The sequence below is a fragment of the Bufo bufo genome, chromosome 2 (assembly GCF_905171765.1).
Source record: "Bufo bufo chromosome 2, aBufBuf1.1, whole genome shotgun sequence".
NCBI lineage: Eukaryota > Metazoa > Chordata > Amphibia > Anura > Bufonidae > Bufo > Bufo bufo.
In genome coordinates, this window is record NC_053390.1 from 237,536,641 (window position 1) to 237,552,303 (window position 15,663).

A 15,663-nucleotide genomic window follows, 5' to 3' on the forward strand; every position below is an offset into this window, starting at 1 on the left:
CTCAATAAAACGGGGCCATCTACTAATATCCCTAAGAGCCTGCATGTAGTAAAGTAAACCCTGTCCTTCTTAATGTCCGTCTCTCCGGCTTCATGGTAATTCAACTGTTCCCTTCACTTTGCAATTCTACCAGCAACTAAACTGTCATAAAAACTGAGAACGTTCCTGTGGATTACGAAATAGTCCAACAGTCAAACGGTGCGCTCACGTCTTCCATAAATGTTATTTCAGACATGAGGTGACAGGTAGAAGTAAAAGGTGATCAGTCAGCGACTTGCATGTCATAACTGATTGTCTTTGTGTACTGGGAACCCAGTGCTCCCATCTGTCATGAGAAGTGAATGAAAGCGGCTGCCCTGGATCCTGGAAATCCTTAGGGCAGAGGCTGAGTGCTTACTGATGTTGCACTTGACCCCAAGCAGCTATTTCTCTGCCGTCTCTGCAGCAGAAACCGTTGTCAGATCAGAGCACAGAGATCTTTACCTGGTACACAGTGTTCCACAGGAATACCGTTATACATTTGTATAAGCGGCACACATAATATAGTGTGTACAAAGAAAAAGGGTTTGCTGACTTACACTTTAAATAGGTTTTCAAATTTATTTATTTATTTTTTTTTTTTCATTTCTGCCCCTGCCTGCAGAAGCTGTGGAAAAACCCATACTCACTTGGTCCCCACCTCTCGGTTCCGGCTCCATGGCTCTCTTCACTGTTCTTCTGGTCCCTATCTTTAAACGGGTTGGCCACTTTCTGGCCACTTTTGACCAATGTGCAAGTAAGATGTGCTGTTTTCTTTATTTCATAAATCATGTCCCCTGGTTAGGTAAATCTTCTGTGGGGTCCACAAAGTGGTCCTGTCCATAAGATGGCCGTTGATGAAGGGTCATCTGACCAGGCAAAAATAACTTCAGACACATCACTCAGTCTCCTCCACTCAAATATATCACATCTGCCATCTGCACTCGCAATTTTGAGGATTTAGTGCAGGTGTATTGTATTTGAATGGAGGAGACAGTCATTTTCCTGTTCACATGACCCTTCATCAGCAGCCATTTTATGGACAAGGTCTCTGTGTGGACAGCACAAAGGACATGGCCAACAAGGGTGAATACCTTAAGAAATATAGAAAATGCCACAGAATATCAACAAAGACTATGCTAGTAAGGGTCCATTCACACGTCCCTAAAAGGGGTCCGCATCCGTTCCGCAATTTTGCGGAAGGGGTGCAGACCCATTCATTTTCAATGGGGCTGGAATGTGCTGTCCGCATCCGCATTTGCGAATCCACACCTCCGCAAAAAAATAGAACATGTCCTATTATTGTCCGCAATTGCGGACAAGATTAGGCATTTTCTATTTTAGTGCCGGCGATGTGCGGTCCGCAAATTGCGGAATGCACATTGCCAGTGTCCGTGTTTTGCGGATTCGCACTTATGGACATGTGAATGGACCCTAAATGTCATATAATCATTTAACATACACATTGATCAAGAGTAGCCGTTAAGTGGCCAACCCCTTTAAACTTTCAGATAGACAGGGTCATGTGCACTGCAGCAGCTAATGGCAGGACTCAACGGTGACATGTCCCCAAGCAGCACGTCACTGATGAGTCATGGGACGCGTGGGGATAAGTCAGCGCTGATACCAGTCACCCCTTTAAAAGAAACTACCTTAAATTTATTTACCGTATGTTATCCAATTCAGATGTCAGAAAACAGAAAACATTACAAATCTCTGCAGCTATATAGTTGCATTTTGCATTTTGTTTCATACAGAATTTGCAAATCTCAGTTACACAGGGAATGTGTCATCAGCAAATTTTAGAATTTGTTTTAAGTTTTCCATGTCACTATATATCTTTAAAAAAAATGCAAAAATTCTGTAATTTTCCCACTGGCCACTGCCCCTTCCTGGTCTGTAGTGGTCACTTGTCAGCAGTCATCTCATCATCACAGGCAGGATTAGAATGACAGGTAACACCTCTGTGTAGATAACACATTCAGAATAGGTGATTGTCACAACTTATTTACTCCTTCCTCCCTGCACAATGACCTCTGCACAGGTCACATGACACGTCAATGAGGTCCATTGTGATTATGGCCCATGTGGCTGCTAGAAAGCATATCTCTAAACAGGATGTCCTGACCTTAGTGGAGAGTGAGAAAACTGCATGATTTTAGGATTATTTATTTCAAATATGGATAGTGACATTAAATTTGTTTTTGAAAAATCAAAAATGTAAAAAAAAAGTTTAACATAAAAACCTGATTTGCATAAATAATCCTAGTCTTTTTCAATTGATGGCTAATTACGTGCAATTCCAGTTGAAACTCAAAACATTTCTATCCCTGAGATGTATAAGGAAGCCTACAAATGTATGAACAAACAGGGAATCTAGTGCAGTCAACATATTAAAACTGTGGCTTTACGGCTCCAGTCTATGCAAGTTATGTGATTAAAAAATGGCTGCCTTCCTTCAGGAACCATGCCACCCTTGTCCATGGCATATGTGGTATAGGAGCTCTGATCCATTCACTTGAAGCCTATGGAAAGCAATGGGCTGTGTCTGGAAGAAAGAAGCCATAGTTATCGAACCTCACACAGGTCACGCAGTTTTTCATGTAAATTTCGGTAATTGTGCAGATAACGGGCATAATCGATAGAATGGAAGAGTCATCCATTTAGCATTGGTTTTTGCAGGATAATAATGTCAATCACATAACAGTTATGTGTATGTATTAAAGGCTCTCACTGAATCTGTATCATAACCTCCATAGTCCTCCCCCCAGTGCAGCACACTGATGTACAGAGGGGAGCGCTCTTTATAACCGGAACTGGTTCAGTGCCCTTGGATTCTAATTTTGTTTTTTTGGAATATGCATTTAACATTTATCTTTATGTTGACACTAAAACCAAAGAGCGAAGGCGGAAATATTCCAAGTAAATCATTCTGAAGTGTAAGAATCTTTGGTTGAGTCAGTAGAAGGGCAGATACAAGAGAACAGGATATTTTATGTGAGATGAAAGGGTATTCAAAAGCTTTCTGTAATACAAATTTTTGTTGAATTTATTATGGAAAGGGAGGAATCAAAGAACCTCCAGGGACTGCAGCGTGTCCCCCGTCAGCTGTGCTAGAAATAAAACTGAGATTTGTGGTGTAACTGCAGGGACATCAACCCTTCATCCACACGGTGCTACATTGGAGGCATCTGCAGTGTCCAACGTTTTACTTAAAGGCTATGGACACCTGCAGGGCATATTTTTTTTATGATTGCATTTTACTCATTTTTCAATTAGTCGTTATGAAAGATTTTCAGCAGTTTTGTTGATACAGGGTTTAAAAATCAGACTGCTTGCAGAGTACCATTTCTCAGTCCCTGCTGACAGGCTCATGTGAAGCCTTATCTCTGATCTCCTGACCTCATTTTAACCCCTGTATCCCCAAAACTGCTGAAAATGTATAATAAAGACCAATTAATTGAAAACATTATTTTAATCCCAAAATAAGTAAAATTCAATTATAAAAATTGCCTCGAAGGTGTCCATAGCCTTTAGTCAGATTCAGCCATTAATATTACAGCTATCTTACACATCCATTTCTTCCTTTATGGGGGGGATAACTTCTGTCATTTCAATGCACCCATCCTGCTGCTTGTCGCTCTCTGATCTTCCTAGCCTCTACATTTCAATTTCAGCATTTTCCTCCTTTTAATCTCTACAATACACATATTTCTTTCACCATAGCGTGAAAACGATCAGTCTTTTTCACATATTCTACTTCTGCTTAGTTTAATCTGAATAAATTAATGGATCAGTAAAATCAGATTCTTCTGAATCTTTTACTTCAGTCCAACATCTCTACCTTCTGTTCTTTTTAAAGGGAACATGTCACATGCTTTATGCTGCCATTACTGAAGGAGGCATAGATTTGGGGGATACTATCTCTTTTTACTGAGAGCGCTTTCATCCTGAGGAGACTTATAGGCCATACATGCTTCTGGAATTCCTCCATGGAATTCTGGGAAGAAAGGGATGCAAATGAGCTCTTAACAAGCTCTACCTCTGATGCCACCAGATGTAAGGCAGCTATAATATAAGTCAATGTTCGACCCTTTGAATAGGCCTTGAGACATGACTCTGATCATAAATAAGCCAGCACCACTGCAGATGAGATGCTGGCTTATTTATTATCCGAGTCATGTCTCAAGGCCTATTTAATGGGTCGAACATTGACTTAAGAAATTTGCCTTACATCTGGTGGCATTAGAGGCAGATCTCGTTAGGAGCTCATTTGCACCCTTTCTTCTTTGAAGGAGGCCTAAATTAATGTGCTGATATGAGGTGGTTGCTGAAGACTTACAGTCTAATGCTGGCAGCGCACCCCTGGGAAGAGTCACAGTCTGCCAGATAAGAGTCCAGCTTATTCATGAGCTCCTCTCTCCCCACCCACCAATAACTGACAGTTCTATCATTAGTTTTCTCCCTAGGAGAGAACTGTCAATCATCGTCAGGTGGGATCTCATGAACAAGCTGGCCTCTTCTCTGGTAGCACATGACTCTTCCCAGGTGCACACTGCCAACATTAAAATAAATACTCAACAACCACCTCATATTAGCACCTGAATGACTGAATGCACTCATGACGGCAGTATAAAGGATGCTGGGGCTACACAGCAGTAGGCAGTGTGTGACAGTTACATGTAATCATGCTACACATTGTCCCATGAAGTCACATGAGCAATTTACACATCTTGACTCAACACATTAAGTAAACAATCCCAAGAAAATATTAAAGGGAACCTGTCATCAACTTTATGCTGACCTCACTGAGGGCAGCATAAATTAGTGACAGAAATGCTGATCTCAGCGATGTGTCACTCATGAGCTAAAAGTCAGTGGTTGCTGAGAACCAGCATCATAATCATTACAGCCCGGGCCTGGAATAGAGTCAAATCTACCTGAGAAGAGTCCTGGTTATTCCTTATCTCCTGCTCTCCCCTCCGATCTGCTGATGGTTGGCAGTTCTCTCCCAGAGAGAAAGGGAGAAAACTAGGTAGAAGACGGTCAGTCATCAGCAGGTGGGCAGGGAGAGCAGGAATTCATGGATAACCATGACTCTTCTCAGGTGGCCGTGACTCTTTTCCAGGCCCAGTCTGCAAGGATTGTGATGTTGGTTCTCGGCAACCACTTACTTTGAACTTATAAAGGACAGACCGCTGAAATCAACTCACCTGTCTCTACTTTATTCTGCCGTTAGTATGGGCAGCATAAAGATGATGACAGGTTCCCTTTAATTACCTTTTTTTAATGGCCTTTGTGTCATGATACCACGGTGAGACATGATATCTCACTTAAGTTTAGATCTGCTATATCTGTACATGCATATATAATGTATTTTAAAAAAAATAACTATACATTACAGCCTGGATAGAATAATAAAATTGCATACTACCATCACATGATGCAGCACCAGGTCACATCAGCATTTCTGTGGGGGATCACAGTCAAAAAGTATTGTTCATACTTCTGTGGTTTACCTTTAGTGGAAGAACAAATATTTTAAAAGTTGGGAGGAAAGAGGTGCTATCATGGGTGGAACAAATAGTAGCCAACTGGGAGAATGGGGTAATTCATAGAAACAATGCTCCTTTTTCTTTGGGGGGCACAGCGTCCCAGTCGTTGATAATGCTGTGATTCCCAGGGTCAGATGAGCGCTTCCCTGTAATTCAATCAATGACTGTCTATGTCACATATACAGTATCACATTAAACTTCAGGAACCAAAGGTGACAAGTCACATACTAGACACGAGAGCTTGTTTCATGTTCTGGTGACAAGGTTTAATATTTGCCCTCTGTTCCTGTCTAATTAGGAAGATTTTAGGGTGGAATTTAACAGTCCGTGTGTTTAGACTGAAGTCTACAACAGCTGCCAGATTGAAATCTAACAGAACAGGGGTCAGTACAGAGATCTCTCCCATCACCTCTTTATACCCAGGACTGTAACGAGGGACATCCTCTGCGTCTGGAGGAAAGAAGGGTTTCATGCAAAATAGAAGAAGATTCTTTATGGTAAGAGCAGTGAGACTATGGAACTCTCTGCCTGAGGAGGTGGTGATGGTAAGTTCAGTAAAAGAGTTCAAGAGGGGCCTGGATGTATTTCTGGAGTGTAATAATATTACAGGATATAGCTACTAGAGAGGGGTCGTTGATCCAGGGAGTTATTATGATTGCCTGATTGGAGTCGAGAAGGATTTTCTTTTCCCCTAAAATGAGGAAAATTGGCTTCTACCTTACAGGGTTTTTTTTTGCCTTCCTCTGGATCAACTTGCAGGGTGACAGGCCGAACTGGATGGACAGATGTCTTGTTTTTTCAGCTGAACAAACTATGTTACTATGTAATTGGAATAATGAATGGGGAAAAACAGTGTCATGAACTGTATGATGTCTGATTTCAATGACAGATTCAGGAATTGTGAGGCTTGGAAATGGAAGTCTAAGGCCCCTTTCATACAAGCGAGAATTCCGCACGGGTGCAATTCATTTCAATGGGGCTGTGTACATGAGCAATGTTTTTCACGCATCACTTGTGTGTTGGGTGAAAATCGCGGCATGTTCTATATTCTGCGTTTTTCACGCAACGCAGGCCCCATAGAAGTGAATGGGGCTGCGTGAAAATCACATAGCATCCGCAAGCAAGTGCGGATGCTCTGCAACTTTCACGGATGGTTGCTAAGGAGATGATGTGGCGGTCCATTCACTTTATTATTTTCCATTATAACATGGTTCTTTAATACAGAATGCTAAGTAAAATGTCCCTTGAGGGTTAAAAAATTTTTTAAAAAAATTACTCACCTCATCCACTTGATCAAGTGGATGAGGTGAGTAATTTTTTTATTATTATTTTAACCCTCATGGGACATTTTACTTAGCATTCTGTATTAAAGAACCATGTTATAATGGAAAATAATAAAATCTACAAAACACCTAACCCAAACCTGACCTTCAGTGAAGAAGTCCGGGTTCAGGTCTGGGTACCACATTCAGTTTTTTATCACGCGCGTGCAAAACGCATTCAAACACTATGCACTTGCGCGGAAAAAACTGAACAACGCAATCGCAGACAAAACTGACTGAAATTGCGCACGCACTCGTGCTGGTTTCCCGCAATGCACCCGCAACGTATCCGGACAAAATCCGCGACGCCCGATTAAAAGGGGCCTAAAGCTGATGAACAATTACAAGTTATTTAAAAACCTTTTATATTTTAAAGTAGATAATCTTTAAAAAAAAAATAAACAGGTGCAAGACTGTAGATCCTACGAATGCTTGTTCTTGATAATCTGCACGTGTTAGGCTACTTTCACACCTGCGTTTAGGTCGGATCCGTCTGGTATATGCACAGACGGATCCGCACCTATAATGCAAACGCTTAGATCCGTTCAGAACGGATCCGTTTGCATTACCATGAACAAAAAAAAAAAAAAAAAAAAAATTATTATTTTTTTTGTTCATGATAATGCAAACGGATCCGTTTTGACTTTACATTGAAAGTCAATGGGGGACGGATCCGTTTGAAAATTGAGCCATATTGTGTCAACTTCAAACGGATACGTCCCCATTGACTTACATTGTAAGTCTGGACGGATCCATTTGCCTCCGCACGGCCAGACGGACACCTGAACGCTGCAAGCTGCGTTCAGGTGTCCGCCTGCTGAGCGGAGGACAAACAGTGCCAGACTGATGCATTCTGAGCGGATCCGCATCCACTCAGAATGCATTAGGGCTGGACGGATCCGTTCGGGGCAGCTTGTGAGAGCCTTCAAATGGAGCTCACAAGCGGAGCCCCGAACGCTAGTGTGAAAGTAGCCTAAAGGTGCAGCCGATCACCCAACGAATGAGCGAAACGCTTGTTCATCTGGTGTAACATTTATTCATGCAGGCAACTAAATTATTGTTTCTGGGCAGCAGATCTTAACATCTAAACATCGATCTGCAGTCCAGAAGCAATGCAGCTGTATGAGGACTAGCGATCGCAATAGCGACCCCTCGTCCTCATACTGTGCAGGTGACTGCTGCATGTAAATACAGCGCTTCACCCTCTGAACCAGCAGCCAGTTGTCAGGAAGGCACGCTTCCTTCCTGCTCCTTGACCCGTGTAATCCCAGCTTTAGAAGGGGCAAATTTGTCTCAGTAAGTTAGGGGTGGGGAAGTGTTATGTGGGGCCCCATTTCAAGCTTTATGGTGGGCTTTCCTCTATTTACATCCCTTCTTAGGGATCACAGCTTAATACAGAGGGGTCAATTTACAAATCCTCTTTTATAGGCAGTCTAAAAAGTTGCCAGATTTATCACAGTGGCTGATGCTGGACGATAAATTTGGAGCATCCTTATGCCTCTTTCACACGACCGTTTTTTTTTTCCGTTTTGCGGGCTGTTTTTTGCGTTCCGTATACGGTCCGTATACGGAGCCATTCATTTCAATGGTTCCACGAAAAAAACGTAATGTACTCCTTATGCATTCCGTATTTCCATTTTTCCGTTCCGTTAAAAGATAGAACATGTCCTATTATTGCCCTCAAATCGTTTTTTGCGGAGCCATCTATTGAAAATGTTATGCTCAGCCCAATTTTTTCTATGAAATTACTGTATACTGTATATGGCATACGGAAAAACGGAACGGAAAAACAGAACGGAAACAACGGACCGCAAAACACTGAAAAAGCCATACTGTCATGTGAAAAAGGCCTTAGACTGTCTAATCTAAGGGTGGGTTTAGATGGGCTGATGGAGAGGCCGATTGTCGAGAAGGAAGAGTTCTTTCTCGATAGTCGGCTACTCGTTCAGTGAAGGAGACCTCTGCATTTACATGCAGCGATCTCCTTCACAGTATGAGGATGAAGGATCACTATAGCAATCCCTCTTCCCCAAGCAGAATCATGGTTTCGGGGCGGCAGCTTCCTGTTTAGACAGCACAATCTGCTGCCTAGAAAGGATGACTGGGGCGCCTGCGCGAACGACAGGATCACCCGATGAACGAGAGTTTTGCTTGTTCATCAGGTGATCAGCGGCACATATACAGCGGCAGATTATCGGGAACGAGTCATTGTGGACGACTATTGGTTCATCTAAATCCACCTTAACTTTCTACCACCCATTGGTTGGCTTACCTTGCAAAGGAATTTTGGAGCAAAATTTTGCATTTCAGGCATGGCCCCTTGCCTGATAAGCTATGCCCCCTTGAAGGCAAGGCACAGTGGATTAGTATTTTCAGCTTAATTGCTTCACATATATGTTTAAAATGTGGTACATCAAATTGCACCAAAAGCGTCAAGCACAGCCCAAAGTTAAATATGGACCGATGTATTTCTACATGAGCATATTTTATTATCAGCTTAAAGGGGTTTTCTATAACTTAAATACTGATGATCTATCCTAAGGATATAAGATGAGTGGGAGTCTGACTCTCGGCTACCTAGAACATCAGAAGATTGAATGGTCGGTGGCTGGACCATTCTACAAAACAAGCACTTTTTATCTTTTGTGTCACCTCTACTTCTTCATAGATTGTAAGTTCTTGTCAGCAGGGCGCTCACTCCTGTTGTTTATTAGTTTGTTACTATACAATGTCGGACTTTGTTAGTACGAGTGCCTTCCAGTTTGTAATGTGCTGCAGTATATGCCATATAAATAAAGATTATTATTACTGATATGCGGATGGAAGTTTTAAATACCGCTCTTATCAAGTTTTCGATCTGAATAATTACAGTGTGTGTGTCTGTAATTACCTTTAAACATTGAAGAAATGCAAACATATTTTCTCTAAGCCCACATATTAACATTTTCCTTTTAAAGGCATGCTACAAAAAAAAACTGTTAAATTGCAGCTTTTCTAAATACATATATACAATATAAAGGGGTCGTCTCCACTTCAGTAAATGACATTTATCATGTAGAGAAAGTTAATACAAGGCACTTACTAATGTATTGTTATTGTCCATATTGCCTCCTTTGCTGGCTGGATTCATTTTTCTATCACATTATACACTGCTCGTTTCTATGGTTATGACCACCCTGTAATCCATCATCGGTGGCTGTGCTTGCACACTACAGGAAAAAGCGCTGGCCTCTCTGGTGGCTGGGACTATGGGAATGCGCAGAGGCCGGTGCTTTTTCCTAGAGTGTGCAAGCACGACCACCGTTGCTGGATTGCAGTGTGGTCGTAACCATGGAAACAAGCAGTGTATAATGTGATGGAAAAATGAATCCAGCCAGCAAAGGAGGCAATATGGACAATCACAATACATTAGTTAGTGCCTTGTATTAACTTTCTCTACATGATAAATGTCATTTACTGAAGTGGAGACGACCCCTTTAATGGACATAATTTAAAAATGATTCTGTTTTTTATTCAGTCTACTACTTATAAAAGGATTTTTGATCTGCAAGTAAAATCACTACGCTCTTCTGTAGCATATTAGCAAGTCCATTGGAAAGCACAGGCAATTCCAAATATTCTGATATTCAGTTCACCCCTGGCTATACTTAGTGATTCAAATATTAAGGAATCATTTATATGCATGTTCCATTATAACATTTAGTGATCTGCCCGGCTTCAATAGCTCCCTTCAAAATCCTGTGAAATCTTGTGTTAGTGCCCAGAATGTCATCTTAGTCAGAAGTTAGATAAAGGTTCTGGGACTATAGAGAGATGTGGACATGACAGCAGCAGAATGACATTTGTTTCCAATCTTCTTCACATAAGGAATAAAATATACAATAAATGAGCGAAGGAAGCGCCATTAAAAATCCGACAGCCGCTTTTCTTATTGCCGTCGGTAAAATCCAGGGGCCATTTTCAGAGCTTTGGAGTCTGTATTCTGTCATTGGAGAGAGGAAAAGGCTAATGGCATCACAGCAGCCCCTTCCATCTCCCTATTGACAGACTACAGACGCCATACACAATACCTAACTCTGTTAACTCTGCTGGGAAGAGACGCGATAAAGAATTCGATTTTCCAGCGCTGGCTCTTCAATTTTCCCCAACTAGCTCCTCTTATAAAGGGAACGATCAGCTAATAGATACCTAAGAGAATAGCGGTAAAGGCAGTTTGCTAATGGTGAAGCTTTACTTCCAATTCCAGCTATTTCTTTGCTTATCCTTCCCAATGCTTTACTTACCTGCAAGCTTGGGGCAATAAATAACTAGGTCGATAACGAGATACCGATATCCTGTGTAATGTCTACACAATTTATAAGAAATATGTATTTTTCATCTACTTCTGATATGATTGCTCTGTGTGGTAGCCTTTACATTTTCTCTCTCTGTAATCCATCTCCTGCAGGACTGGTTGACTAGATTCGGCTATCTGCCTCCATCCGATCCAGTTACAGGACAGCTGCAGACACAGGAAGAGTTGTCCAAAGCAATCAAGGCAATGCAAGAGTTTGGTGGGCTAAAGCCTACTGGAATACTAGGTACAAATTAATATATATATATAGTGATTGAAATGTCTCCATGCACAGGGAACCATCGCTTTATGGAGAAATTGGTTTTCCATGGTAGTTGAAATTGTTTGGAATAGTTTCATCTCTTGGAGAACATGCGTTAACACATCTTGTGAGGGCATCTTTGAGGTGGTCAAGCATGTGCACTGAGCTCCATCTAAAGTCTATGGGGCCGCCAAAGATAGCGATGAGCTCCCATCAATCAGACACCACTCACCTATCTTTTGGATAGGGTGTAGGTCTGCATTCTGGGACAACCCCTTTAAATAGACTCTGCAGTGGTTTTCTGGACACGGATCTGTCACTGAAAACAATGTAAGTCAATGGTGACGGATCGGTTATTTTAGGAGCCTAAAAAAAACGGATCCGTCACCAATTGACTTTCAATGTATTTAGTGACGGATACCTTTTTTTTTTTCGTTTTTATTTCACACAACCGCATCCTAACAGAACGGATGGATCCTGATGTGCAAAATCAAAATGGATACTCTGCTGGATCTCAATACCGGAATTAACAACGCAAATGTGAAAGTAGCCAAATGTGTTGGATCACCAGGTTGGAGGGAGTAATATATGCTTTTGCCTACAAAATAGGCACAGAGAATAGGTCTGTAACCTGTCATTCATTCACAAGAACTAGGCAAAGTACTGCACTAATCAATGGAGGAAGGAAGAAGCCAACGAGAAAAACATGACTGGTGGGCTCAGAAACGGATGAATATTTGAGAAAATAAGTAGATTTCACTGTATATGAAATAATATTAACGTGCAACTGGGTACAGGCTGGATTATCAGGCAGTGTAATTGGGCCTTTACAGTTTGTGCACAAAGCCATTTTTCTGAGAAAATTTGGCTCATTGAATGGGACTAAATGTGCTGGCTGATCCGTGGCATTCAATCAGCAAAACCATGGCAGAAATCCAATGGTCAGTCTTAGGTTTCTGCCGCAGATTCCACAGCAAAATCATATTGGATTTTTCCAGTATGTATTTTTACCAGGTGAACATACCCCAGAAACACAAACGCAGTCTTAATACACTTTGTTTTTCACTAAAGCCAGAAATTGATTGAGCAGGAAGGCAAAGTATAAGTCCTTTCTTTGCATTTTCCATTCCCTTTGAATCAGCTCTTGCATTTAACGTAGAAATTTTACAAAAAAAATAGGCTCTAGGAAGGTAGGAAGGTAAATCCATTTAAAATTGTTAGTGTGCAGATAAATACCGTATGTTATGTCCACCTCACCGTAATAAAACTTTTATTATTAATATCTAAAATTGTGTTACCCACACACCCACATATTTGATTAAAATATTAAGTGAATATCCCTAGCAGTATTTTTAATTACCGGTATATAGAGTTTGAATGAAAGATCATAAACCCCCCACCCCAACATGTTGCGGATCCGTTTTTTTGCAGAACAGAGAAACAGGAATTGGAAAGTAATTAACTCTTGAATATGTGGATGAGAATAGCGTCCATAGTGAATTTATTCCTGCCAATCTTGTATATGTAATAACTAGAAATCATTTACAACATTATTAAAATGCCATCCCAGAAATTAATATAGAAAATAAACACATCATTTAAAATTTAAGTGATCAACTACGCATCCATTTATAAAGACGTGTATGCATAAGGGTGCATTCATACAACCGTAATTCAGGGTCCACATTTTGTCCGCATCCGTTGTCCTGCAAAAAATGTAGAGCATGTCCTATTCTTGTCTGCAATCGTAGACAAGAATAAGCATTTTCTATATAGTTCTGGCCATGTGCAGTCCGCAAAATGCAGAACACACAATGGACGGTAAACACTTATGGTTGTGTGAATGCACCCTAAGGCTGGCTGTACATGATGTGGATAACTGCTAATTAACAGGCAGCATTTATACTTGCACCACGATGCGTCTGTACATGCAATTTAAAACAGCATGCACTGTGCAGTTCAAAATGAACTTTCATTGCATCTCCTTCTAATGGTCCATGAAACATGGATGAAACATGGATGGCATCTGTGTTGTGTCCATGTTTGTCACGGATCAATAGACTATAATGGGCATGATGGATCCGTGAAGACGGACAAAACAGCATGCATCCGTTTAAAACCACAGACTCACGGACTATGCTAAAACATGGATGTGTAAATACACACATTAAAATGAATGGTGATGTACAGCACACGTCCGTCAATCACTAACGTGTGAATGAGGCTTCACAGGTTTTACTTAAAGCTGTGTACACCTTTGTGGCCAATTCTTTTTTATTATTATTACTTAGTATTCATTTTTAGCTAAAAAAAAAATGTATTGGTCTTTATTAAAAAAAAATGTAACCCCTGTCTGTGTGCAGCCTTAAGTTTATCTAGTAGCAGGATCAGAATTTTCACTCTGTTCCATCAGGCAGCTCAGCTGAAGGCTCCTTATCTCTGAATCTCTGACCTTATAAACACTCATTCTAGCTCACTTCTTATCTTACTGATAAGAATGTGGCTTAAATAAGTGTTTATGACCTTTCAGTAATTTAGAAATAAGGTTTATTAGATGACCGACACAAAGTGAAAGTAAAAAGTACAATTCACACAGCTAGATGAACAGTTATCCCTTTGTGACAGAACGGTTCAATATTTTTAATAAAGACCAATTGAAAAAAATAATCTTTAGCCCAAAATGCAATCATTAAAAATATTGCCCACTTAGGTGTACATAGTCTTCAATCTTTTTACATGAAACTCCTCCTGCGGTCTCACATAATCCCAGTTGATGGGACAGCATTTTCATGGTGACAAGTTCCAGCTGCAGTCCACAGGAATATATTGAGTTGCGAGCAATGTTGTGGACTGCAGCTTGTTTAGGGAAATAAGGCTGGAACATTTTAAATTGGGATGGCTGAAGTATGTAACTCTTAGGGTATGCCCATTAGTCCAGGTTTCCAGGTTTGGAAAACAAATGAATAATTAAAGGACAGAAAGTATAAAGGACAGATATAACTTCTATTTTTTTTTATTCACTCCTGGTTTTGACTTGAAAACTGCATCAGAAAACCTGACCACATGGCCGTACCGTTATGGCAGCCCCTGGTCCAGAAAACATAGTTATAAAACTGAATTTAAATATTTGACCAATATGTCGAAAATCTGGACCAGTAAACCTAAGGAAAACTATCAGGAAAATTAAAAGGACATTTTAAGGACATAGCGACTTTCCTTACAACCAGCTCTGCCTCTGCAATGTGTCAAACATACATCAGAGTGTATAATCCTGTATGTAACAAGGATATATGGACATGACGACGTTGGACCCAACACTGTAAACACCTTATTTTTCTTATACTCTTTGTAGACGGATTAGGCAGCAGCTGCTCCACAAGTTCCCTTTCTGCGGAATTCCCTTCGGAGAGAAATTCTCTCAATTATTAATGACAAATTTACAATAATGTGGTTGTTCCTCTTTGATGTTCGTTGGAAAATACAGCCTCCGTCTGATTCCCATTCAGCATGAGACAGTATGGCACATTTGCTATTTTGTGGCAGTCTGTCTAGACCAGGGGTGCACAACCTGCATCCCTCGATACCATTCTGTGTGGCCCCCTAACCGTCTGTAAAAGACATGTATGTCTGTGTCTTGTGACTGCTTACATGTATATGTCATGTGTTCTCCCATTAGATGGAGGCCTGGAAGTGTAATCAGACATTTATAGTATATACTGTATTTTCAATATGCCATAAATGCAGTATTTCAGTTGATAATACTCCTTTAGGTTTTATCTTCGACCTCCTCGAATTGGTTCAATCTGACAATGTGGCCCCCAATCAGTAAATGAAGTGCTCCCCTGGTATACACCCTGCTGAAGACTGTGGTTTTCATCCACATCTCGTGGTCAGCACTGCCCCCTAACCATTCATTGAATTAACAGACTCCCAATAGCTCACAAAACAAATTCAATACAATATAAAACTCTTGAGACTCTGCAATAACTGGCAACACAGAGACATATATAACAAAGCTTTTCATCTCAAGCCACACATCTTTCCTTCCAATAAGATGAATAAGGAAGGACACATCTTTGTAATTAATGGGGTTCTGTTGGACTTAGGTATTGATGACCTATCCTTAGGGTAGGTCATCAATATCAGATTGGCGGAGGTCCAACTCCCGGCAGC

The 15,663-nt window shown here is 40.8% G+C and overlaps 1 protein-coding gene across 1 annotated transcript in view; it reads left to right on the forward strand.

The window, feature by feature from the left end:
- Positions 1-15,663, forward strand: part of MMP17 (matrix metallopeptidase 17) — a 197,078-nt gene that overhangs the window by 140,086 nt on the left and 41,329 nt on the right. Inside the window, exon 2 of the mRNA XM_040420234.1 lies at positions 11,343-11,475. Within this exon, the coding sequence (XP_040276168.1) occupies positions 11,343-11,475 (133 nt within the window). The remainder of the gene's footprint in view (positions 1-11,342; positions 11,476-15,663) is intronic.